The sequence below is a fragment of the Balaenoptera physalus genome (genome assembly GCF_965194825.1).
Source record: "Balaenoptera physalus genome assembly, chromosome: 14".
Classification (NCBI taxonomy): Eukaryota; Metazoa; Chordata; class Mammalia; order Artiodactyla; family Balaenopteridae; genus Balaenoptera; species Balaenoptera physalus.
In genome coordinates, this window is record NC_138893.1 from 75,847,989 (window position 1) to 75,875,753 (window position 27,765).

The 27,765-nt window shown below is 42.7% G+C and overlaps 1 protein-coding gene across 10 annotated transcripts in view; it reads right to left on the reverse strand.

Annotated features, from left to right (window-relative positions):
* The window catches only part of NRG3 (neuregulin 3), a 1,082,617-nt gene that overhangs the window by 11,334 nt on the left and 1,043,518 nt on the right, over positions 1–27,765 (reverse strand). For 6 of the 10 annotated variants that reach the window (XM_082425700.1, XM_082425708.1, XM_082425707.1 and 3 more), the window contains exon 7: positions 1,166–1,293. In XM_082425700.1, the coding sequence (XP_082281826.1) occupies positions 1,166–1,293 (128 nt within the window). Of the gene's footprint in view, positions 1–1,159; positions 1,294–27,765 lie in introns of all 10 variants that reach the window. The other 4 variants (XM_082425703.1, XM_082425702.1, XM_082425701.1 and 1 more) reach the window with 1 other exon arrangement.

The following is a 27,765-nucleotide window of genomic DNA, read 5'->3' on the forward strand; positions in this document are numbered from 1 at the left end:
TTCATCCTGTGTTGAAAATATTTAAACCTTTTTTTCTTTTTTTAACTTAGCAAACCTTTGGTACCTCAGTCTCTACCCATGTAGATTAAGAATAAAAATCACCATCAAGTACTAATGATGATTAGTATCAAGAGTGACGTGAAAACCTCATAGTAAATGTGGCCAGCATCAAGAAAATCTTTTTTAGGGACTCCCTGAAAGGTGAGGGAGAAGTTAGTTTCCTTGAATAATGCATACTTCTCTCACGGTGGTTTTCAAAATATTGCCTACATATATGAAAACCAAGGGTCAACAACATTTATCTTCCATTGCTGGGAACACTGTTATTTTTTACCTTTTCCATTTAATCTCTTCATAATTAAGATTTTTTTAAATACTGTACCTCTTACTAAAAAAAGGAAGCTTACATCTTTGGACAACTTCCACAAAGACTGATGACATATCAATACTTTTGGATGCACATAAACATAATGTCTGTTCTAGTAAGTCTCAAATGTTGGCACTTTAGAACAAAACTTTCAATTTTTGGAGTTCCAGATTCCTATGTATAAACACAGCATGTGACTAGAAGATGCTGAAGAATTTGCTCAGCCTCAGAATGCTGGAAAATTTATAACCTTTATAAGATAACTTTATTTTTGGCTTTCTCCCCCAAAGAGCCAATTTTTACAGTCAGCTTGTTAAAGAAAAATAAAGTCCCACTCCATTGATAATGGAAGATCTAATAAACCAAAGGAGAAGATTTGCCAGGCTTCTTCCTCCTGGAAAATTTTCTTTGTGTGAGAACCATGTTGGAAGACCTGGAGCATGTCCTATCTGCTGCCTAGGGAAGAATTAGTCATTAAATTTGCAGACAGTGATAAGGCAGGCTAGGAAAAATCATGCTTTTAATAGTTTTTCAGATTGCAATTGTTTCATTCACTGGTCTGTGTCTGCAGACTTGATGGGTGTTGTTAATAGTTCCTTTAGGCTTCCTCTAGGGGCATTGCTGCCTGCTGGTATCTTTGTCTGCTAGGAGCTGCTTGAGCATCCACTGCATGGGGAACTACAGGAGAAGCAAGAACGATCATCTCTCCTGAATAATGTTGTCATTCCTCGGCATGTGTTGTCCAGTGTTATACATTGTGTCAACGCACCCATTCCCACCATGATTAGCTACCTGTACCTGTGGTGTTTGACAGATTGGCTTCCTCTGTTGGGAGAAGGGACCTCTGGGAATGACTGGGGGCCGGCAAAACTTGACTCCATCATTTTCTCCAATGCAGTCACGGGATGCCTTTCCGCCTTTGAATACTGTGGGAAATCACATGCACAGAGTTGAGCTGGAGGAGAAGTTATGAGAGCAGGGCCTCTGATACTACAGCTGGGTATCAAAAAGTTACTGGAACTTACCAGTAACTTTTCCACTGGGCACCTGATCAGGAGAATGACAAAAACATCATTTTCATCCCATTTCTCACACACTGAATATGCTCTCCCCTCTTGCCCCCAAAACTCTTTGTGATTAGATAAGGTCCATTCAACAGGGTTCTTCACATTAGAATCTTAAGTCTATCTTTTCATTTCAGTCTTCACCCATGGCACACTATGCCTGAGAGCCAAAATCACACATATTTTTTTTATTGGAGTATAGTTGATATACAATATTATATAAGTTAATACAAGGAATTTTTAATTCAATGTACATTTTACCAAAAAAATTAATTAGAAGATGGACTACTAACAATAGGGATTCAATAAATGCTAATTGAGTGAACTTCACAACAGTCTCAGATTTATGGAAGTCTTTGATTTAGAGTATCTGCCCACTACTCTCCACTGTTTCTCTCTCTCAGACTGATACCAGGTAATTACCATGTCTAATAAGAGAAGTGTGTGAACAGTTTACTCTTTATAGTTATTAACCCTTGGTTTCACCTTTGACTATGAGATATCACAAGGCACAGGGGCCTAAAGAAAACCATATAGCTATGGCATATTGAGAAAAACTTTGCTCCCAGGGACATATCACATGGCATCTCAATCAGGCAGCAGTTGTCAAGTTTAACACTCCCTGGACACTTGGCACTTGAACAAGCAACAAGGATTATCAAGTTTCTTTTCTAGAAATGTCAATGAAAACTATGCTGAGAAATGACATTTTTTTGAAGGCTAATAACCAAATTAGAGAGATTTTGAAATCCAGATATTCACATGTAATATATGAACAAGAATTTCACAGAAAAACAAAGATAGATATGCAGAATACATACAAAAAAGTATATAACTGAACTCATTGTAGAGATGAAAATCAGAATAGAGAACGTTAAATTTCAGGAGTACTTAGTAAAGGCAAAGATTCAAGGAAAACAGAGTTGGTGCTAATTTGTTGGGGGTACACATTGGCAATGTGTTGCAAAATATTAAATATAGGTACTCTTTGATGCAGAGTACTACTTCTAAGGATTTCCATCATTAATTGTAAAAGTTGGAAATGATATAATCAGCAAAGTATGTCAGTGGTACGATTTTTAATAACAGAAAACAAACACAAAAGAGAAGCAACTAGAAACAATAGAAATGGCCACAAATGAATATTATACAGCCATTGAAAAGAATAAAATCAAAGTATGAAAAGTATGACTATGAATCCACGTGTGCAAATAAGGAAAATGCAGTAAACAGATGTATATATAAGTGTATGTATGTGTGTATATACAAACATATTTAGCTTTGTGTGTGTATATATGTATAGATTTTGTATGTACATATACATATATGTTTCTGTGTGTGTGTGCATACAACCACATGGGATGCAGATGGGAAACAAAAGTAAACTATTAACTAGGTGTTATCCTTGGGAAAAAGTATATTGGTGGGTATGGGCTATGGAGACTAGGGAAATTGTCAAGGTTATGTAACTTTAAGTTCAAAATCTCTAACTAAATGTTTTTAAGTACTTCCAAAACAAACCACATAATGTTAGTAATGACCACATCTTGAATCAGAATATGAATTCTACAAAATGGACTTAACAGAAGCTATTTAGACTTCTTGCAAAATGGAGTGAGTTGACATGGAACAAAAAGAAGATATGGAGATAATTTGGAAAAGGTGGTTGTTTTCAACAGCCCCAAGTTACAAAGATCCAAAAAATGATGGAACTACCTTCACATGTACTTCTTTGTTGACTAATTAAGTTGTTTATCATAAATCATCCATGGAAAAAGTGAATTGAATCAACATGTTATTGAAATGTAAACAACATCCTGAATTTCTATTTCTAGACTTCCAGGTTCTATAAAAGATCTACTAGATTTTTTTTTTTCTCCCAACTTTTAATAAATTGCTTGAGAAGACAAACTCAGATGGTTGGAAGCCTCAGCTGTAGACACAGGTGAGATTATCTGGAGACATCTGTGGCAAATTGGAGGGGGTAACTTCTGTGCTACTTCTGCAGAGGGCTATCAGTGGGCGACATCGGCCAGTGTTTCTAGCACACCCACATTTTCCAGAGAAATTGCCAAATCATTAAAAGTCAGCAGCCCATTCCTTTTTCAAAAACAATGTATGTCAAGAAGCCTAGTTCAGCTTTGGGGCCGTTAGTTCAGAGCCTCTGCTTTGAATGAGACTTTTGATCATGAGAGCTAGAGGGCCTTGTTCAAAATCTGGGATAAAAGTCTTGAATAGAATCAACCTCTTACTTATTCTGCTTATTCATAGCATTCATAATAGATATAATGTTCTAAATCTTTTCTTTCAAATGCTTAGATTATTGTTATACAGTTGCTTTCACTGGTATTATTGTGGTCCATTAACACAAATGTGTCTCCAAAATTCAATATTTTGGATTTTTCTCTCATAGCCTTTTTGAGAATCGTTTTCATTTTAGTGGCTACATTTAATCTGAGATGCAGGTTTAACTTGCGGGTATCCCAATCCAAGGTTAGTTGAGACAAGTTGGAACACAAAAAAAACTAATAATTTGGCAATCCTTCAAACTAATAGTCCATACATACTGGTTCAAATGAACTTAGACATAGACTCCAGTTTTCAGTTCTGACAAATAGAGAGCTTAGAAATCGTCATTCCTGTCCCTAAAATAAGAAAAAAGCTGAACAAACAAAATCAGTGACTATTCTTATACCCATCAGATAATTGAGGTTGCAGGGCAAACCAGCCCTCTAAAACCTGGAAAGACAAGTGAATACAGAGAGTCAGCCAGGATCAGCTTGAGACAGCCTGGGACCTGGGAGCCTTTGCTGCAGTGCCTGCACCTGGACCAATGCCTCCTCCAGCAACAGAATACAAAGAATCTATTCGGGACTAACAATAACCTCGTGCATGCTCAGTTGGGGCAAATTATGAACGACAAGATACAAAACACCAAAAACTCAGCTGTCACTTCTGAGATGCCCAGAGCAAAAGCAGGGTACTGTGCACGATGCCTGCACACAGCATCACCAAGGGGGTGGGCAGGCCACCTAAGCCGACCCCTGGACCCACCCCTACCTTCACCCCATATAAGGAACCATCTAGCCCCCACCTCAGGGAGCGAGTAAGGGAACCTGTTACTTGTTTTCACTCCTTCCTGCTGCAGCACGAGTCCCAGTAAAGACTTGCCTGAATTTCTCGTCTGGCCTCTTATCAATTTCTATTGATTAAGGAGGCCAAGAACACTGGTCAGTAACATACTTTGTTGTGACTCTGCCGGGACGTTCTCCCATTCCCGGGAGGGGATCTGGGCACCTCCGGGACCACCGACCACGGAATGCAGCTTCCCAGTGGGTGACAGGCGGCCACCTGAACCTCTTGTTTCAGCGTCACCACGTTTGGTAAGTCTGCCTTCCTGGCCCCCGAGGGCCTCAATACCTTCATTCAGGCGACGCTTTCCCCCTCCCCTTTGTCCTTTTTTCCTCACCACTTTCCCTTTCCCTCTCCTGAAATCTCTCTACTTCTTTCTCTGTCCTCTCCTACTTCTCTGTCTTATCCTCCCGAGAGAGTGGACGTCGGGCAGCTACAGCATCACTGTTCTCAGCTCGTGAGACCTGCTCCCTCTGGCCGGCAACAGCTCACATTGACAGGTCACAAGCAGAGGTGGGAGAGGCTCGCCTAACACCAAGCAGACCTTGGTCCAGTGGGCCTTCCCTGATGGGAGATTTATGAGAGTGACAGAGGTTCCATCCTTCTGTCATGTAGTGGCTGGACGTCCGATCCTCCCAATATTCTCACCTTTCTTTTCCTCTGCCAAGAGAAGTCTCATTGGGAACAGGCTGAAGCGGCAGATTTCTACATACTGGTGTATGTGCGGGTGAGAGTCCCACCTGTGGGTTGGTGACCCGCAGACGATGGACAGCTGGCTGGTTTCGGGGTTTGATCACCCTGGTGGGCAGTGGACAGGGCGCTCCCTCCTTCACTGGCCCTTTCTGGAAGTGCGCAGGCTGGTGCCTGAATAGACACCCTCGGTGGGCAGGCTGGAAAGGCAATCTCTTTCTGTCTCTTTTTTTTCAGTCTTTTCTGTCCCTCCTCTCCTGTTCTCTCCCTTGGTCCTCATTACATACACTCCCATCCCCTTCATCCTGGAGACTCCTTGTCTGTGTCACTAACTCTGGGGAGGGAATTCTGTGATCCCCTTTGTCGTTACACTAGACTCCATCCGGCCCCCGGGATCTCTAGTTGTTAGTCTCCAGATTTATATGTAAACATGGGAAATGCCCAGGGAATCCCCAGAGATTCTCCTCTGGGTTGCATTCTTAACCATTGGCAACAGTAAAGAAATAAGCTGATTTTCTTTTGCAACACAGCCTGGTCCCCATATACCTTGGGTGACCAGGAGAAGTGGCCACGGAATGGATCCCTTAAATTTAACACCATTTTACAACTGGACCTATTTTGTAAGCAGTCTTAAAAATGGGGAGAGGTCCCATATGTGTAGGCCCATACGTGTAGACTCCAGACTGAGGGATTCCTGTTGTTTATATGTAGCCTCACTTCCTGTGTTGCCCCCAAAAGATTCAGAGCCAGACCTTCTCTCACACCCCTTCTTTCAGCTGCCGACTAGCCATCGGCGTACTGAGCCTCCTTCTCAGGCCCCCCTTTCTTCTTCCCCTTCACCATCTTCTTCAACTCCCAGACCCCCACCTTTCCCTGTCAAGTCAGAGACTCACAAATCGGAGCCCCTCGTGTTTCCTCCAATGGGGCTCTGATCAGGTTCAAAGTTAGCCACCACTGTTGCCCCCCAAGGCCTTTACCCACTCTGGGAAGCAGCTAATGGGAACGGAGGGATTGCTAGAGTGCATGTCCCCTTCTCGATGCGGGACTTGGGAATCTGTAAGGAGAGGCTTGGCAGGTTCTCAGAGAACCCTGACAAGCTGAGCCTGACAACTTCATCAGGCTGAGGTTAACATTCTCTCTTACCTGGCAGGACATCATGGTTATTCTGGCCCAGTTGCACCCCGGATGAAAAGGAGCATATACCGAGAAAGGCCGGGGAACACACAGATGGCCTACTGGTCACCCATCCACACTGCCAAATTTATCAGGCGGTGGGGGGATGCAATCCCAGAACATGACCCACGCTGGGACAATGAAGATCGTGTAGGCCAGGCTAGGATGAGACATTACTTATCTATCAGAAGGAATGAAAGGTATATGGTGAAGCCTGTAAATGATAAGATCCCAGAGGTTATACAGGAAGAAAGAGGAAAACCTGGCAGTCTTCCTGAGCCAGGTGACCAAGCCATTCAGGAAGTACACCAATCTAGACCCTGAGTCTGCAGAAGGGAGAACACTGTTGGCCATGCATTTTACCACCCAGGCCACTCCTGATATCAGGAGAGAGAAACAAAAGCTTGAGGCTGGGCCGCAAACCCCATGGTCAACCTTGGTAGAGGAGGCCTTCAAGGTCTATAGCAATCGAGACTTAACGGAAGAGGCCAATAAGGATAAGAGGCTGATAAAGAAAACGCAGCTTTTGGCCACTCTGATCCACCCACCACCTCGAGGGGACCCTAGAAGGCTGCGAAGGCTGGACAGACCACCAAGAAGCTGCCTGGGCACAAACCAGTGTGCCTTTTGTTGGAAGGAGGGGCCCTGGAAGGGGGAATGTCCTGAGTGCCCTCCTGTGGGACGCCAGAGGGGCAGCCCCAACCCCAGTTCCTTGTGAATCTCTCCGATGAGAGATTCCCACACACCGACTGATGGGGCGAGTGCCTGCTTAGCTCCAGATCCTATTCGTTCCATCCTCATGACTCCAGCGGAGCCTCAGGTCACCCTTGACGTGGCAGGTAGGAGAACTGATATTCTTGTAGACACTGGAGCGGCCACCTCTGTTGTGACTAGGCCGGCCGGCCCCCTCTCCAACCGTGACTGTACTGTGACGGAAGTTGATGGACAGCCAAAGGTAAGGCGATTTACATCTCCCCTTGCCTGTAGAGTCGGGTCCGTTATCATTACTCCTTTTTGTATATGCCACAATGCCCTGTCCCACGCCTTGAAGAGATTTGCTAAATAAATTAGGAGCTAGTATATTCTTAGTCCAATGAGGTAGAAAATTCAAATAGAGAATGTGCATCTATTAGTAGCCCCAGATGACCCATGTGCTGGTCATCAAAAGATTCCCCAAGACCTCCCCACAAGAAATTAGAGAACAAGTAGATCCTGTAGTTTGGGATACCTTGGTTCCAGGAAGGGCAAAACATATTTTCCCAATGAAAATAAGATTAAGGCCTAGGGAAAGGCCCCTGAAAGAGACAATATCTTTTAAAGCCTGAAGCCCTGATGGGGATCCAATCACTGCTCACCAAATTCCTAAAACACAGACTCATTAGGCCCTGCTGATCCCCTTGTGACACCCTGACCCTCCCCGTTCAGAAGCCTAACAGGGAATGTCAGTTTGTGCAAGACTTGCGAGCAGTGAATGAGGCAGTCATCCCTATTCACCCAATGGTGCCAAACCCATACACCCTCCTTGCCCACGTATTGGGAAAGCTCAGTATTTCTCTGTTTTGGACCTCAAAGATGCATTTTTCTGTATTCCCCTACATCCAGATTCTCAATACCTTTTTGCCTTTGAATGGAGGGACCCTGACACCCTGGAGGCTACCCAATATACCTGGACAGTGCTTCCACGGGGTTTTCGGAACAGGCCCCATCTTTTTGGAAATGTGTTAGCAAGGGAACTCTGCTACAATATGTTGATGATTTATTGATAAGTAGTGAGACCAAACAAGATTCAGATCAATATACTGCTAGGGTCCTAAATTTTCTGGCAAAAAGGGGATATAAAAAGTGTCTCCAACCAAAGCTCAGATCTCACAGCAACAGGTTTAGGATTTAGGATTTGTTTTGACCCCAGGGGAAAGAGCCCTGGCCATAGATGGAAAAACAGCAGTTAGTGCACTACCATCTCCAACCACAAAGAGGCAACTTGGAGGCTTTCTCAGGATGCCTGGGTTCTGTCATATCTGAGTTGCAAATTGTGGCCTTATAGCAAAACCCCTACAAGAGGTTCTAAAGGGAGAAGAAAGGGAGCCCCTTCAGTGGAATAGGGACCACCAGCAGGCCTTTGAAATTCTAAAGACTGCGTTGAGTAGAGCACCAGCACTGGGGGTTCCACATTTGGACAAGCCCTTCACCCTATACACTCATGAGAGGTCAGGGACAGCACTAGGAGTCCTGACCCAAAAGCTGGGACCGGGTCAGAGACCAATGGCTTACTTTTCAAAACAGCTGGATTCAGTGGCCCTGTGATGGCCAAGCTGCCTACGGGCAGTAGCTGTCACAGCCCTGTTGGTTAATGAGGGTTCCAAGCTCACCCTGAGACAACATCTAGATGTATTAACCCCTCATTAGGTACAATTTGTACTGGAAGTCACAGGACATTATTGGTTGACTGGAGGAAGGTTAACAAGATATCAGGCCCTCCTAATGGACACCCCCGACATTACCTTAAAGGTGTGCCAAACCCTGAACCCGGCAACTCTGCGTCCAGTGGTCGAGAGTGGAGACTTAGTGCATTCGTATACAGAGACCATAGAACAGACTTACTCCAGCAGGTCTGATCTTCTAGATGAGCCTCTTGACAGCCCTGAGGTCGAATGGTTTACTGATGGGAGCAGTTTTATAGAAATGGGAACCCGAAAGTTGGGGTATGCCATAGTTAGTCTCGGTGAAGTCATAGAAGCCAAGGCCCTGCCACCCTAGACATACAGGTTCCATGTACTACATGCTCATGCTGCCATTTGGAAAGAAAGAGGAATGTTAACCACTAGAAACTCTCTCATAAAGATTTAATTCTGTCTCTTTAGAAGCAGTGCAGCTCCTGACCCAGGTGGCAGTAATCCACTGTAGGGGCCAGCAGAGGGATGCATCTTTCGTGAGCCAAGCAAAGCTGACTGAATTGCAAAACAGGCAGCTCTACTGCAAGAGCCTGAGCAAGTTATGGCCCTAGTGATTGCCACCCCCCCCAAACTCCCTAGCCTTCCCCAGTATTCTCCACAGGAACAAGAAAATGCTGAGAAATGGGGCTATGAGAAAGGAAGCACAGGCTGGTATAAAAAGGAGAATAAGGTTCTAATCCCTGAAGTCCAACAATGTTAACTCACTAAGAGCTTACATGATGCCACCCACTATGGGAGAGATGCACCGTGGGACTTGAGGCAAAAGGCTTTTTCAGGGAAGGGGATTAAACGAACAGTAAAACAAGTAACGCTTGCCTGTGCTTATGTGTCTGTAATAAACCACAGGCCCATCCAATCCCCCCTTTGTTACTCAGGCCAGTTCAATGCTGAGGGACATACCCGGGGGGAAGACTGGCAGTTAGATTTCACCCAAATACCCCTGTTGTCAGGATATAAATATCTTCTTGTGTTCATTGATACTTTCACAGGATGGGATGAAGCCTTCTCCATTCGATCTGAAAAGGCTACCGAAGTCTGTAAGTCCCTTTTAAAAGAAATAATTCCTCGGTTGGGACTTCCAAAGTCCCTCCAGAGCGATAACGGGCCCTCTTTTATAGCCAGAATCACACAGGGACTCACAATGGCCCTAGGGATAGACTAAAAGCTACACACCTCTTGGCACCCCCAGTCTTCAGGGAAGGTAGAGAAAATGAACCATACTTTAAAGAAAACCTTAGCAAATCTCTGCCAGAGACTCATGAACCCTGGACCAACTTGTTTCCTATTGCACTCCTCAGGGTCCGTGTAGCCCCCAGTTATAATCTGAGGCTTAGCCCATTTGAAATGACCTATGGGAGGCCTTTTCTTACTACTGACATTCTACTGGATGAGGAAGTGAGTCAGACCCTGAGGTATATTATTCATCTAGAACACGTTCAGAAGGCAATCCAGGACTATGCCCACAAGGCACTGCCAGCTCCTACTCAGTGGAAGGGGCCGTTCCTTCACAAATAAACCCTGGGGACCAAGTTCTTCTTAAAACCTGGAAAGAGGGGTCCCCCAAAAGACCAACTATTGCCAAAATAGAAGGGCCCCTATAAAGTAGTTTTAGCCACCCCCCCCCCCGTTGTCAAACTGCAAGGGATATCTAGTTGGGTACATCTGTCCACACTAAAGCTTTTATCCCCGCAGGTACAACTGAACAGTACACCTGTGAGCCAGTGGAAAATCTGAGATATCTATTCAGAAGACAGGCACCATCGACAGATAAGTAAGAGGATGCGGCGGGTTGGACTCCTATGTGCCATTCTTGCTATTGTACCCTTGCTTGCATTCTGCCTGTTTGCTCAGACACCCACACCAAGGAAGCAGCTCCTTTGTCCGTGCTGGGTTTAAGGGAAACACTCCACCACAGAAAAGCTCCTCCTATTGACTCTGTCCGCCTTACTAGTCCCGGTAACTAGGGGATAATGGCAAGAAAACTCACCTATCAACATTTCCAGAATCATATCTGAAAGGGAACATTTAAAAGAATGCTGGATATGCCATCAACACCCCCAGCTGGCTACTGGCCCTCCTCTTGCATTTCCCCTGCAGCTGCCAGTTTCAATGGTAATTAATGATCTAAATCAGGGACAACTGCCACCCCCTCAACCTCTGCTAGTCACACTTGCACCTTCCAGTGGTCTATTCCAATGCTTTAAGCTTACTCCCTCATACACCTGGACCCGAGGCATGGGGTACCTTATGTTAAACTGCACAAACAATTTGTTTCACATGCCCCTAGAACCCCCTGGGGTATTACACCAGATATCCTGCCACTTGTATGGGGTTAAACTGTACTTTCAACCTTACCCACTGGTGCCTTGTTTCATACTCTGGCCTCATACCCCTAAACAACAGAGAAGTGGAATGTAAATGGTGAGAAGGAAACATCCCATCCACCTGGTCAATCCAATTCGACCCACCTGTGGGATACCGGGCAAATAGTGATCTGGCCTATTGGGTGTGACCCCCTGATGATGTCAGCAGGATCATACATGAGCATCTTGTTAAAAATGTTGTAGAGCTTTAAATACTTAGTTATCAATGAAATGGTCTGCTATCCCCTAATTACTCAAGTACTAGCAACAGTTATGTCCTTCAGGGACTGTCTACTCTTAACAACCGTGAGACAGACATTCAGGTCTGCATCCCAGAAGGGTCTGTTTTCCTCTGCAGACACCCAAACCATCATATGTTGTGGAATTATGGCCAGGCCCTGTCCTTTTCCAACCAAGCTATGGCCTATAAATGCATTGATAATGTCCACTTCATAGGAGAGTGCACTCTAGGGGCCACAGGGATGAGAGGGACTTTTATCTATAACAGGACCACTCCAGCTCACAACTGAACCTGGAAAGCACTGGGAATGATCTTAGCAGGGGCAGGGCTGGCCATAGTACTGGCAGCTCCATGGGCACGCTTTACCTATCATGAAGTAACACTGAGAAATCTCACCAGACAGCTTGGTTGTAGGATGGAACAGACAGGGTGGGCCTTAATGGGACTTAAGACCCCTCTTGTTCCTTTGGCTAATGTAGTTCTTGGCAATTGTCTAGCTCTTGATTATCTTCTGTCAGAAAGAGGTGGAGTTTGTGTGATAACTGATACTTACCGCTGTACCTGGATCAATGCGACAGGACAGCTAGAAGTTAATATTAAGGAAATAAAGGGAATTCCCTGGTGGTCCAGTGGTTAGGACTTCGAGCTTTCACTGCTGTGGGCCTGGATTCAATCCCTGCTTGGAAAACTAAGATGCTGCAAGCTGTGTGGTGCAGCAAAAAAAAAAAAAAAAAAAAAAGGAAGTATACACCCCAGCAGAGTGGCTTCACAAGTGCGATATCGCCTCCACTGTCTGGTCAACAGTTTAGGAAGAAGCCTTCCCAAAGTTATCCTGGTTCCTTCCCTTTCTAGGCCCTTTAGTGGCTATTGTTGTTGTTCTCCTTTTGGGCCCTAGTTTGTTTAACCTTTTGGTTAAGTTTGTGTCTTCTAGCCTTCAACAGCTTTGAGTAAGGCTCACGATGGCTCAAGGAATTCAACCCATTCCAGTGGAGGGTGGCGCAGGTCCCTACAGGTCCTTGGAACAGTCAGCAAGGGACTTCTATGCCTCCAGGGTACGCTAGGGTCTGTGGCCCCTGTCCAGCAGGAAGAAGTTTCAGAAGAAGAGACCTTCTGTCCCTTAACTCTTAAGAACGAGGGGTGTAGAATCCCTCATGGGGGAATGAGACCGACTGGGACCTGGGAGCCTTTGCTGCAGTGCTTGCACGGGGACAAATGCCTCCTCAAGCAACAGAATACAAAGAAACTATAAGAGATTAAAAATAACTACATACATGCACAGTTGGGGCAAATTATGAATGACAAGATACAAAAACCCAACTGCCACTTCTGAGATGCCCAGAGCAAAAGCAGGGTACTGCGCATGATCCTGGCACACAGCACCACCAAGGAGGTGGGCACACCACCTACGCCATCCCTTTGGCCTGACCCTTGGGCCCACTCCTACCCTCACCCCATATAAAGAACCAGCTCGCCCCCTCCCTCTCCCCTGGAGGGAGCGAGCAAGGGAGGCCAAGAACCCTGGTCAGTAACAAGCTTACCTACAGAAGAATCTTCCAGAAACATAAACTGGTAGGAATACTTAAGTGGTCATTTTAATAAGTTTTTGGAATCTGCATGTGGACTGGAGGGAAAGTAAAAATTATCTCAGGGCTATAGTCTTAGGGAGTGTTCTCACACTTGCTTGAGTTTAACCTCCTCCAGGACCACACCAGATTCCCACAAAAAAGTATGAAAAAAATAAATAAATCATCTCATGTCTCTGATGAGAAAGTAATCATTTTGAAATGCACGCACAATGTTCTGCATTATAACTGTCTACTTTTCAGTGAAAAGAGACTTTTACCAGAGCCTGATTTCCTCTAAGGGAAGAGCATTCCACTCAATAATTGAAGAAGAGACAAATTCTTTGCAGTAGAATTCCAAATAACTTATGCGGATACTCTGCCTTCAAAAAGGGTGAGCATAACTCCCCACTCCTTAAGTGTGGACTACACATGGTTGCTTCCTTCTAAAGAGAACTTTGTAGAAAGCGATGGGGAAGTAAGAGTAACACCACAGTGGAGTTGCCTGACATTACTACCTCAGACAGATGACAAAAGGAATCATCAACAGTGATAAATCATATTGAGAGAATGCACTTTTGATAGGATGTGATGAAAAAGGCACTTTACCTGTATTGTCTTTCTTACAAAACCCTGTAATACCAATCTAATCAGGAGAAAAACATCAAATTCCAGTAGAGGAGCAGCCTACAAAATACTTGACCAGGACTCCTAAAAACTATCAAGGACCAGGACTCCTAAAAACTATCAAGGTCATTAAAATAAGGAAAGTCTGACAAACTATCACAGCCAAGAGGAACCAAAGGATATGACAGCTAAATATGATGTGGTATCCGCATGGGATCTTGGAAAAGAAGAAGTAATTAGGTAAAAACGAATTCTGAATAAACCATGGATTTGAGTTAATAACAATGCATCAGTATGAGTTCACTAATTGAACAAATGTCCCATATCAATGTACAATGTTAATAATAGGGGAACCTGGGTTCAGCGTATATGGGAACTCTCTGTACTAACTTTGCAACTTTTCTGTACATCTAAAACAGTCCTACAAAATAAAGTTCACTTAAAAAATTTAAAAAAAATTTAAGCAAAAGATACATACCAAAAATAATAATAATTTAGAGACTAAAGGCAGTATTCAGCTTTCCTTTATTTTCCTGAGTAGCTTAGCTGTAGGCCTTCAAGGTGCAAAACCCACTCAGTAAAACAGTCTGCATAGACTCTCCTTAAAGGCAGCTTAATTGACCGGGATTATAGCCTTTGGACATTTTATAATCTGTGCTAAAAGCATTTATTATGGTTCCTCCCAAAATGTGTGCAGTTCCTCCCTGGGAGGAGTTAAGGTCGGCACAATTTTATCTCATCCATCTGATAGTATCCCCAGTGAAGTTCAAGTGCTCAGGTTAGCTGCATGTCTGGTTCTCCCCCTTAACGTTTCTGTACAATGTCACAAGGTACAGCAGTTGATTCCATGTTCTTTCCCTGTACTCACACAGATCTTGACATTTTGTGTTTGTCCATGTTTTGTTAAAACCCCATTTGATGTAATGTCACTTTAATCGTGAATAAGAAGATGGCACAGACCATTCACTGGTCCTTTCAAACACCCACATAGACCCTGGTCATACTGTTATTTCATGGGGAAGCATTCATCCCGATTGGCTTCCCCGAAAGCCCTCCTTGTGGAAATGTTCTTGGGTGCTGAGGACACCCACTGTTGTTTGCACCATCACCTGCCTTGCTCCTAGCACACTGTTAGTGGTGCCCTAAAATCAATAGAACTGTCAGATGAAACAGGAGCATGTTGGAAGTACAGCAAGGTATGCTGTTTCCAGGTCTGCCCCCTGCAAGCAGCCCGAGTCAGAAAGTTAAATGAAAGCCATGTCTGTGTTGGAAAGCAATGTTGACAGAGTTGATAATCACCTGGTCTGGAACCCCAGGCAATAAAGCCAGGAGGGAGGATATTGTAAAATGGTTTCAAGGTTTTCAATGTCTTGTCTCCACATTACTCTCAGCTCACCTATGTCTGTGTCAAAAAGTTCTTTATTGCAGGTCTGATTTGAGCCCAGAAGATCGTGAGGCTGAGTGGTTATAACATGTTTTAGAACGTGTTTTCATCCGGATCTCTAATACGAGTAATTAAAAACAACTTTACAGTTGTGGTTATTTTAAGAATGTTTGCACCATGTACCAGAGCTGGAAGAACTATAACAACTGCTGTCAAACTTTAACACATTCCACTGAAGAGGAATAATAGAGCTAGACACCCTTTCTAGACACCCAGCACAGCAAGCACTCCTCCCGGCCCCCATCCCTCACCCTCCACCACCTCACCTTCACCAGGTGCCCGCTTCAGCCAGGAGGAGCTGAGCACATGTTATTCCCTCTTCTCAGAGAGCTCTTAGCCATTCCTATTGTCAGGTTATCTCCCAGACCTGCCTTCTGTAAGCTCTACAGCACTGTTCACTATTGGCTGCAGGCCTTGGCGCATTTGTTTGTGGGATTTTTTGATTAATATCTATCACCTACAGTAATCAGTAAGCTCCTTGAAAGTAGGAACACTGTCATTTTTGGTCATCATGATATCCCTTGTCCTTACTAGATATTTAATACATATTTGAATCAACAGATGAATGTATGAATCTATAGCAAATCCATAAGTTAGAATTTGATATTTAAAACAAGAGATCAGGTTTTAGACTAGAATGATTCAAAATTAACTTTGATTCATGCTTCAAAGAGATTACCTCTTCTGACCAACCCCTATCAAACTATCTGATGAACTTCAACTCATTCTCAAGACTCAGTGTAAATGTCACCTGCTTCAGGGTGGGCTTCGCAGATTCCCCCAGCCAATTTTAGATGTCCTTTTCCATTATCTGATAGCAATTTGAGTTAATGTATCCACATAATAAAAAAAAAGTATATGCTTACGTGTTTGTTTCTAGCACTAGCCCATGAGGTCCCTGAAGTCAGGATCCATCTTCTGTTTGTATTTTTTAAGATCTTCATGCAGTGTCCAACAGAGAAAAATATTCAAAAAGCATTACAGAATAAATGCCTCTCTACCAATTATCAAGGCTGTACTAGGCATTAAATTCTTCTTGTTCTCCTTTAGCGTGCAAATATTATCTTCCAGTTCTTTCTCATTGAATGTTACTCCCACAAACCTATCCTTCCTAAGATGGTAATTGAAAAAACTGTGGGAAGGGGTACATAATTTTGTTCCTTTACTTTTCACTAATGTATATTTTCCCTTGATTTTAAGAAAGAATATATCATCTCTCTTTTGATGACTTCTGTTTCTGATCCCTGAACTAGGTGCTGGGAAGTTTCACTCCCTTGACTGGTCTGGAGGTTATAACTCTAGGCCCAGCTCTCTCTCTCTCTCCCCCTGGGGACACAGGAAATGAGGTCAGTTCATCTCTTTGAGTTACAAATGCTTCATTTGTAAAGGATGGTATGGGGCTAGGTGCTTCTAAGGCACTGCCAGGTCTAGTTCTGCAGCTTCTGAGTCAAGTGTTCCCATAGTATCATGTTGCTTCACTGGATTGGGTGTTTCACATCTTGTTAAATGACTGTAAAGTGAAACCCTACCCCATGAATGTGTAATGAGCTTAAGGGAGTGCCAGAAACAGCCAATTTATTTGTTAAATACTGCAAAGAATTTCAAGTAGTCAACCTGGGCTCCAAGATAAGATAAAGATAAATTTGCCTGATATGGTAAGCAAAGTAGGAAATTTTCCCTCCTAAGGATTATAGTGGACCAGGGTTACCTGTGTCCTTCCATGCAGTAGAAATAAATGCCTGAAGTGGGCACTGGTGATAGAACTCCTGTGCTAGGCTGTCAGAATCTCCTAGTGGACACATCTTACATCTTGCATCTTGACCTTGGACTCCGGACTTTCTCACCACTCTTGACATTTGGGAAAGATCACTTTCTGTTGTGGGGGACCACCCCAGGCATTACAGGGTATTTGTCAGCACCCTCCACTCATAGACACCTGTGCACTTCCCTCCCAAGTTGTAACACCCAAAGTGTTTCTGGACTTTGCCAAATGTTCTGTGGGGCAACACTGCCCCCTGTTGAGAACCACTGAGTTACAGAGATGTGGGTCTGGTTCTTAGCTATTCACTAGCTAGCTGCCTGACAGAACTTTCTCAAGCTTTGTTTGTTTGAGTCCTAGATTCCTCTTCTGCACATCGTGGGTGTAAACTAAGTAGTTGTTGTTAGGACTAAATAAGGCTATGTATTTATATTATTTAGCATGATTCTATGTCTGTACCCAGTACATGTTATTTGCTGTTATTATTATCGTTATTTATCATTTTTTGCTGTTATCATTAACATTGATATTTCCTCGTAGCTCTTGTCTGAAGAAAAAAACTATAGACCTACAAAAGAAAAATGCGGGCTTCCCTGGTGGCTCAGTGGTTAAGAATCTGCCTGCCAATGCAGGGGACACAGGTTTGAGCCCTGGTCCTGGAAGATCCCACATGCCACAGAGCAACTAAGCCCGTGCGCCACAACTACTGAGCCTGTGCTCTAGAGCTCGTGAGCCACAACTACTGAGCCCACGTTCCATAACTACTGAAGCCTGCGTGCCTAGAGCCCATGCTCTGCAACAAGAGAAGCCACTGCAATGAGAAGCCCGCACACCACAACGAAGAGTAGCCCTGCTCACCGCAACCAGAGAAAGCCCACGCACAGCAACGAAGACCCAACGCAGCCAAAAATAAAAATAAAAAATAAAAATTTAAAAAAAAAAGAAAAATGCTTTTCCAAATTTTCTTTAATACATTTGCATTTGAATATGCATGCAGATATTTCTTAGTCACATGACAAATTACTGCTTTCCCTAAGACTACTTGCTACTTGACCAACTGCTCAGATGTCCTATATGCTTCTTGTATATCTTAAGCATAGCACTGTAGGAAAGCAAATGTTCTTAAACATTTCAATTTCTTTTTAAGGGATTATTGATATGTATTCTCTATTACTATTTTCTCCCATAACATATGGCATGAAAAATTGCTGTTAAATTGTTATTTGCTTCTTATAATAAAACTGTGAGCAAGGGCATCAGCATATAATTCACCACAGTGGAAATATGACTAGAAATATATGAACAGAGATTATACTACCCTCTCAAACAGTGAAATTTAGTTAAAGGATACAATTTTCTCCTATTAAATTAGCAAAAGAAATGCTGACAAAGGTATAACAAAGCTGGTAGGGACCATATTGCTTTCTTGCACTGAAATTGATATGTGCCTTTGGGAAAGCAACTTGTTCATTTTAGACTAGTCTTGTAAAGCGATCTGCTCGGGAGTCTCTTGAGCCCAGTCGCCAATGTGTAGAATGCTATGGCTGGCATGCATAGGTCTCCTCAATGCACCTTGCCCTCTTTCTTCAGGGTCCTTAAATGCCTTCCTTTCACATCTATTCTCTGCCTAAACTCCCAGTTTTTGTGTAGCCTTTCAGACTGTTGATCCCTTGAAATGTGCTATCCTAATGAAACAGGAGGGAAGGGGGCAGGGCACAACCTTTAAAAGAATGACATAGCCATAGGACATGACAAAAACTGGTTAGAATGAACTAGGTCCAGGATGGCGGAAGATTCGACTTCCAGTAGACCTTGAGCCTCATTATATGCTCATTGTAATATATTATCATGCTAAATGACACACCCACAGGTGCCATGACAGTTCAGAGGCTAAGCATAAAAGGCCCAAAAGTGGGCCTGGAAATCCCCACCCCTTCCCCCAAATAGTTGGAATAATCCTCCCATTCATTAGCCTATGAAATTACCCAGCCCATAAAAACTAGTCACACCATATTTCAGGGCCTCTCACTTTTTGAAATGGCCTACACGCTGTCTGTGGTATGTGTTTCTCCCAAGGCTGTTCTTGCCTTTTGAGATGACCGCATTCTATCTATGGAAGGTGTCTATCTCTCTAAATAGATCCACTTCTTACCTATCACTTTGTCTCTCACTGAATTCTTTCTGTGACAAGACATAAAGAACCTGAGCTTCATTAAGTCCTGAGACCAGGTGTGTGATCTCAGTTAAAAGACTGTGGGTTCAGGGGGTCTGGGCAAGATGGTGGAAGAGTAAGACGCAGAGATCACCTTCCTCCCCACAGATACATCAGAAATACATCTACACGTGGAACTGCTCCTACAGAACACCCACTGAATACTGGCAGAAGACGTCAGACCTCCCAAAAGGCAAGAAACTCCCCCACGTACCTGGGTAGGGCAAAAGAAAAAAGAAATAACAGAGACAAAAGAATAGGGATGGGACCTGCACCAGTGGGAGGGAGCTGTGAAGGAGGAAAGGTTTCCACACACTAGGAAGCCCCTTCACGGGCAGAGACTGCGGGTGGCAGAGGGGGGAAGCTTTGGAGCCACGGAAGAGAGCGCAGCAACAGGGGCGCGGAGGGCAAAGCGGAGAGATTCCCACACAGAGGATCGGTGCCGACCAGCACTCACCAGCCTGAGAGGCTTATCTGCTCACCCGCCGGGGCGGGCGGGGGCTGGGAGCTGAGGCTCGGGCTTCAGTCAGATCGCAGGGAGAGGACTGGGGTTGGCGGCAGGAACACAGCCTGAAGGGGGCTAGTGCACCACAGCTAGCTGGGAGGGAGTCCGGGAAAAGGTCTGGAACTGCCAAAGAGGCAAGAGACTTTTTCTTGCCTCTTTGTTTCCTGGTGCGCAAGGAGAGGGGATTCAGAGCACCGCCTAAACAAGCTCCAGAGATGGGCGCGAGCTGCAGCTATCAGCGCGGACCCCAGAGACGGGCATGAGACGCTAAGGCTGCCGCTGCCGCCACCAAGAAGCCTGTGTGCAAGCACAGTTCATTATCCACACCACCCCTCCCGGGAGCCTGTGCAGCCCGCCACGGCCAGGGTCCCGAGATCCAGGGACAACTTCCCCAGGAGAACGCTTGGCGCACCTCAGGCTGGTGCAACGTCACACTGGCCTCTGCCGCCGCAGGCTCGCCCAGCATCCGTACCCCTCCCTCCCCCCGGCCTGAGTGAGCCAGAGCCCCCAAATCAGCTGCTCCTTTAACCCCATCCTGTGTGAGCAAAGAACAGACGCCCTCAGGCGACCTACACACAGAGGCGGGTCCAAATCCAAAGCTGAACCCCGGGAGCTGTACGAACAAAGAAGAGAAAGGGAAATTTCTCCCAGCAGCCTCAGGAGCAGTGGATTACAGCTCCACAAACAACTTGATGTACCTGCATCTGTTGAATACCTGAATAGACAACGAATCATCCCAAATTGAGGAGGTGGACTTTGGGAGCAGGATATATTATTTTTTCCCCTTTTCCTCTTTTTGTGAGTGTATATGTGTATGCTTCTGTGTGAGATTTTGTCTGTATAGCTTTGCTTTCACCATTTGTCCTAGGGTTCAGTCCATCTGTTTTATTTTTTACTTTTACTTAAAAAATTTTTTTTCTTAATAATTTTCATCTTATTTTTTATTATAATACCTTTATTTTATTTTATCTTACTTTATTTTATTTTATTTTATTTTATTTTATTTTATTTTATTTTATTTTATCCTCTTTCTTTCTTTCTTTCTATTTTTTTTCCCTTTTATTCTGAGCCGTGTGGATGAAAGGCTCTTGGTGCTCCAGCCAGGCATCAGGGCTGTGCCTCTGAGATGGGACAGCCAACTTCAGGACACTGGTCCACAAGAGACCTCCCAGCTCCACGTAATACCAAATGGCGAAAATCTCTCAGAGATCTCCATCTCAACACCAAGACCCAGCTTCACTCAATGACCAGCAAGCTACAGTGCTGGACACCCTATGCCAAACAACTAGCAAGACAGGAACACAGCCCCATCCATTAGCAGAGAGGTTGCCTAAAATCATAATAAGGCCACAGACACCCCAAAACACACCACCAGACGTGGATGTGCCCACCAGAAAGACAAGATCCAGCCTCATCCACCAGAACATAGGCACTAGTTCCCTCCACCAGGAAGCCTACACAACCCACTGAACCAACCTTAGCCACTGGGGACAGATACCAAAAACAACAGGAATTACGAACCTGCAGCCTGTGAAAAGGAGACCCCAAACACAGTAAGATAAGCAAAATGAGAAGACAGAAAAACACACAGAAGATGAAGGAGCAAGGTAAAAACACACCAGACCTAAAAAATGAAGAGGAAATAGGCAGTCTACCTGAAAAAGAATTCAGAATAATGATAGTAAAGATGATCCAAAATCTTGGAAATAGAATAGACAAATGCAAGAAACATTTAAAAAGGACGTAGAAGAACTAAAGAGGAACCAAGCAACGAAGAAAAACACAATAAATGCAATTAAAAATACTCTAGAAGGGATCAATAGCAGAATAACTGAGGCAGAAGAACGGGTAAGTGACCTGGAAGATAAAATAGTGGAAATAACTACTGCAGAGCAGAATAAACAAAAAATAAAAAGAACTAAGGACAGTCTCAGAGACCTCTGGGACAACATTAAACACACCTACATTCGAATTATAGGGGTCCCAGAAGAAGAGAAAAAGAAAGGGACTGAGAAAATATTTGAAGAAATTATAGTTGAAAACTTCCTTAATATGGGAAAGGAAATAGTTAATCAAGTCCTGGAAGCACAGAGAGTCCCATACAGAATAAGTCCAAGGAGAAACACACCAAGACACATATTAATCAAACTATCAAAAATTAAATATAAAGAAAACATATTAAAAGCAGCAAGGGAAAAACAACAAATAACACATGAGGGAATCCCCATAAGGTTAACAGCTGAACTTTCAGCAGAAACTCTGCAAGCCACAAGGGACAGGCAGGATATACTTAAAGTGATGAGGGAGAAAAACCTACAACCAAGATTACTCGACCCAGCAAGGATCTCATTCAGATGTGATGGAGAAATTAAAACCTTTACAGACAAGCAAAAGCTGAGAGAGTTCAGCACCACCAAACCAGATTTACAACAAATGTTAAAGGAATTTCTCTAGGCAAGAAACACAAGAGAAGGAAAACACCTACAATAACAAACCCAAAACATTTAGGAAAATGGGAATAGAAACATACATATCGATAATTACCTTAAATGTAAATGGATTAAATGCTCCCACCAAAAGACACAGGCTGGCTGAATGGATACAAAAACAAGACCTGTATATATGCTGTCTACAAGAGACCCACTTCAGAACTAGGGACACATACAGACTGAAAGTAAGGGGATGGAAAAAGATATTCCATGCAAATGGAAATCAAAAGAAAGCTGGAGTAGCAATTCTCATATCAGACAAAATAGACTTTAAAATAAAGACTATTACAAGAGAAAAAGAAGGACACTACATAATGATCAAGTGATTGATCCAAGAAGAAGATATAACAATTGTAAATATTTAGACACCCAACATAGGAGCACCTCAATACATAAGGCAAATACTAACAGCCATAAAAGGGGAAATCGACAGTAACACAATCATAGTAGGGGACTTTATCACCCCACTTTCACCAATGGACAGATCATCCAAAATGAAAATAAATAAGGAAACACAAGCTTTAAATGATACATTAAACAAGATGGACTTAATTGATATTTATAGGTCATTCCACTCAAAAACAACAGAATACACATTTTTCTCAAGTGCTCATGGAACATTCTCCAGGATAGATCATATCCTGGGTCACAAATCAAGCCTTGGTAAATTTAAGAAAATTGAAATCATATCAAGTATCTTTTCCAACCACAACGCTATGAGACTAGATATCAATTACAGGAAAAGATCTGTAAAAAATACAAACACATGGAGGCTACACAATATACTACTTAATAACGAAGTGATCACTGAAGAAATCAAAGGGGAAATCAAAAAATACCTAGAAACAAATGACAATGGAGACACGATGACCCAAAACCTATGGGATGCAGTAAAAGCAGTTCTAAGAGGGAAGTTTATAGCAATACAAACCTACATCAAGAAACAGGAAACATCTCGAATAAACAACCTAACCTTGCACCTAAAGCAATTAGAGAAAGAAGAACAAAAAAACCACAAAGATAGCAGAAGGAAAGAAATCATAAAGATCAGATCAGAAATAAATGAAAAAGAAATGAAGGAAACAATAGCAAAGATCAATAAAACTAAAAGCTGGTTCTTTGAGAAGATAAACAAAATTGATAAACCATTAGGCAGACTCATCAAGAAAAAAAGGGAGAAGACTCAAATCAATAGAATTAGAAATGAAAAAGGAGAAGTAACAACTGACACTGCAGAAATACAAACGATCATGAGAGATTACTACAAGCAACTCTATGCCAATAGAATGGACAACTTGGAAGAAATGGACAAATTCTTAGAAATGCACAACCTGCTGAGACTGAACCAGGAAGAAATACAAAATATGAACAGACTAATCACAAGCACTGAAATTGAAACTGTGATTAAAAATCTTCCAACAAACAAAAGCCCAGAACCAGATGGCTTCATGGGCGAATTCTATCAAACATTTAGAGAAGAGCTAAAACCTATCCTTCTCAAACTCTTCCAAAATATTGCAGAGGGAGGAACACTCCCCAACTCATTCTATGGGGCCACCATCACCCTGATACCAAAACCAGACAAAGATGTCACAAAGAAAGAAACCTACAGGCCAACATCACTGATGAACATAGATGCAAAAATCCTCAACAAAATACTAGCAAACAGAATCCAACAGCACATTAAAAGGATCATACACCATGATCAAGTGGGGTTTATCCCAGGAATGCAAGGATTCTTCAATATACGCAAATCAATCAACGTGATACACCATATTAACAAATTGAAGGAGAAAAACCATATGATCATCTCAATAGATACAGAGGAAGCTTTCAACAAAATTCAACACCCATTTATGATAAAAGCCCTGCAGAAAGTAGGCATAGAGGGAACTTTGCTCAACATAATAAAGGCCATATATGACAAACCCACAGCCAACATTGTCCTCAATGGTCAAAAACTGAAACCATTTCCACTAAGATCAGGAACAAGACAAGGTTGCCCACTCTCACCACTATTATTCAACATAGTTGTGGAAGTGTTAGCCACAGCAATCAGAGAAGAAAAAGAAATAAAAGGAATCCAAATTGGAAAAGAAGAAGTAAAGCTGTCACTGTTTGCAGATGACATGATACTATACATAGAGAATCCTAAAGATGCTACCAGAAAACTCCTAGAGCTAATCAATGAATCTGGTAAAGTAGCAGGATACAAAATTAATGCACAGAAATCTCTTGCATTCCTATACAATAATGACGAAAAATCTGAAAGTGAAATTAAGAAAACACTCCTGTTTACCATTGTAACAAAAAGAATAAAATATCTAGGAATAAACCTACCTAGGGATACAAAAGACCTGTATGCAGAAAATTATAACACACTGATGAAAGAAATTAAAGATGATACAAATAGATGGAGAGATATACCATGTTCTTGGATTGGAAGAATCAACATTGTGAAAATGACTCTACTACCCAAAGCAATCTACAGATTCAATGCAATCCCTATCAAACTACCACTGGCATTTTTCACAGAACTAGAACAAAAAATTTCACAATTTGTATGGAAACACAAAAGACCCCAAATAGCCAAAGCAATCTTGAGAACGAAAAATGGAGCTGGAGGAATCAGGCTCTTGGACTTCAGACTATACTACAAAGCTACAGTAATCAAGACAGTTTGGTACTGGTACAAAAACAGAAACATAGATCAATGGAAAAGGATAGAAAGCCCAGAGATAAACCCATGCACATACCGTCACCTTATCTTTGATAAAGGAAGCAAGCATATACAGTGGAGAAAAGACAGCCTCTTCAATAAGTGGTGCTGGGAAAACTGGGCAGGTACATGTAAAAGTATGAAATTAGAACACTCCCTAACACCATACACAAAAATAATGTGTAAATGTAAATGCCAGACACTAAATGTAAGGCCAGACACTATCAAACTCTTAGAGGAAAACATAGGCAGAACACTCTATGACATAAATTACAGCAAGATGCTTTTTGACCCAGCTCCTAGAGAAATGGAAATAAAAACAAAAATAAACAAATGGGATCTAATGAAACTTTAAAGCTTTTGCACAGCAAAGGAAACCATAAACAAGACCAAAAGACAACCCTCAGAATGGGAGAAAATATTTGCAAATGAAGCAACTGACAAAGGATTAATCTCCAAAATTTACAAGCAGCTCATGCAGGTCAATAACAAAAAAACAAACAACCCAATCCAAAAAATGGGCAGAAGACCTAAATATACATTTCTCCAAAGAAGATATACAGATGGCCAACAGACACAGGAAAGAATGCTCAACATCATTAATCATTAGAGAAATGCAAATCAAAACTACAATGAGATATCATCTCACACCGGTCAGAATGGCCATCATCAAAAAATCTAGAAACAATAAATGCTGGAGAGGGTGTGGAGAAAAGGGAACACTCTTGCACTGTTGGTGGGAATGTAAATTGATACAGCCACTATGGAGAACAGTATGGAGGTTCCTTAAAAAACTACAAATAGAACTACCATACGAACCAGCAATCCCACTACTGGGCATATACCCTGAGTAGACCATAATTCAAAAAGAGTCATGTACCAAAATGTTTATTGCAGCTCTATTTACAATAGCCAGGACATGGAAGCAACCTGAGTGTCCATCATCGGATGAATGGATAAAGAAGATGTGGCACATATATACAATGGAATATTACTCAGCCATAAAAAGAAACGAAATGGAGTTATTTGTAGTGAGGTGGATGGGGTTAGAGTCTGTCATACAGAGTGAAGTAAGTCAGAAGGAGAAAAACAAATACAGTATGCTAACACATATATATGGAATCTAAGGAAAAAAAAAAAAGGTCATGAAGAACCTAGTGGCAAGACGGGAATAAAGACACAGACCTACTAGAGAATAGACTTGAAGATACGGGGAGGGGGAAGGGTAAGATGTGACAAAGAGAGAGAGTGGCATGGACATATATACACTACCAAACGTAAAATAGATAGCTAGCGGGAAGCAACCGCATAGCACAGGGAGATCAGATCTGTGCTTTGTGACCACCTAGAGGTGTGGGATAGGGAGGGCGGGAGGGAGGGAGATGCAACAGGGAAGAGAACTGGGGACATATGTATAACGGATTCACTTTGTTATAAAGCAGAAACTAACACACCATTGTAAAGCAATTATACTCCAATAAAGATATTAAAAAAAAAAAATAAAGACTGTGTGTTCAAGTGCCAATCTGGGTTTAGGCTGGGTTCGAGTCCCAGCACGTGGGTTCAACTCTCAATCTGAGTTGCACAGTTTCACTAGCTGACCACACCACAGCTCAGAGATAAAATGTCATATGTATCCTCTCTTTATCCAAAAATAGAATGAATATAAAAAGACACTTTCCTATCTTGGGCTCTGGGGGAATGATCCAGTTGAACCTCTGCTGCCCTGTGCCAACATACAAAATGTTGGGGAGGGGTGGGCTGAAGAGGAGGGAAGAGGGAGAGAAAAAGAAAAGAAAACTATAGGACCCAAAGGTCTTTCAAGTGTTGCAACCCTACAGTTGATAATTTCTTTCTTGTTGTCCTAATCCTAATAATTCCAATTAAATGAGGGGTGGGGGAAACACATGAGTGAAGAGTTTAATTTTAATAATTAAACAATAGAAAAGAACATGAGTGTCTACTGGGAGGGGAAGGAGAAGTAAATTGTGAGGTGACCACTCTGTGGGCCATTATGCTGTCTCCCAAATGAATGTGTGGAGATCATAAAGCATAGAGAAAATGCTATTGATCATATGCTCGGTGAGAAAGAATACAAAACTGTGTATGTTCTGGCTGCAACCCTATAAAATGCATAGGGACCGACAGACTCTCTTCTTGATCAAAGTTTAGACAGGCTCCTCTAAAGCCTTTTTTCGATTACGCCTCACGTTTGGCCTTTAAAAACTGCAGATCCTCTGCCTAAATATTTCATCCACTCACCCTCACACTGAAAGACCTAAGTAAACTCTAACATAGTTCTAACAGCTCATAATGCTATATCCCTAGACCCCCCCCCCCCTTAAAATGCTTGCCAAAAACCACCAAAAACAAACAAACCAACAAAGGCCTCTCAAGCCTCCAAAAGAATTTGCCATTCATTTTAGCCAATGCCTCAGGATAGTCCCCAGACCTCTCTTTCTCAGAGCATTTACTAAAAAGGGTTTAGGATTGTTAACCTTCCTTTGTCCCTTTGAGATGTGTTATGTATCTCCTACAACTGGGGGAAAGTCTTTTTCATGGACCTGAAAGACAATTTATTTGAAATGTAATCATTAGGAAGGATAGGGACTCAGTCTCCCAGTCTCTGTAGAAGGACAGTGAGATAGGAAGGAAGGGGGCAAGGCACAGCCTTTAAAAGAATGACACAACTATTAAGAACAGGACACAACATAAACTAGTTAGAACCAACTAGGTCCAAGATGGTGGAAGATTCGACTTCCACTAGACCTTGAGCCTCACTATATGCTCACTGTAATGCATTAGCATCTAAATGACACATCTAGAGGCGCCATGACACTTCCGAGGCCAACCATAAAAGGCAAAAAGTGGGCAGTGGCCCAATTCCTGGAAATATCTGCCCCTTCCCAAAATTGTTGGAATAATCCTCCCACTCATTTGCCCATAAAAACAAACCACCCCATAT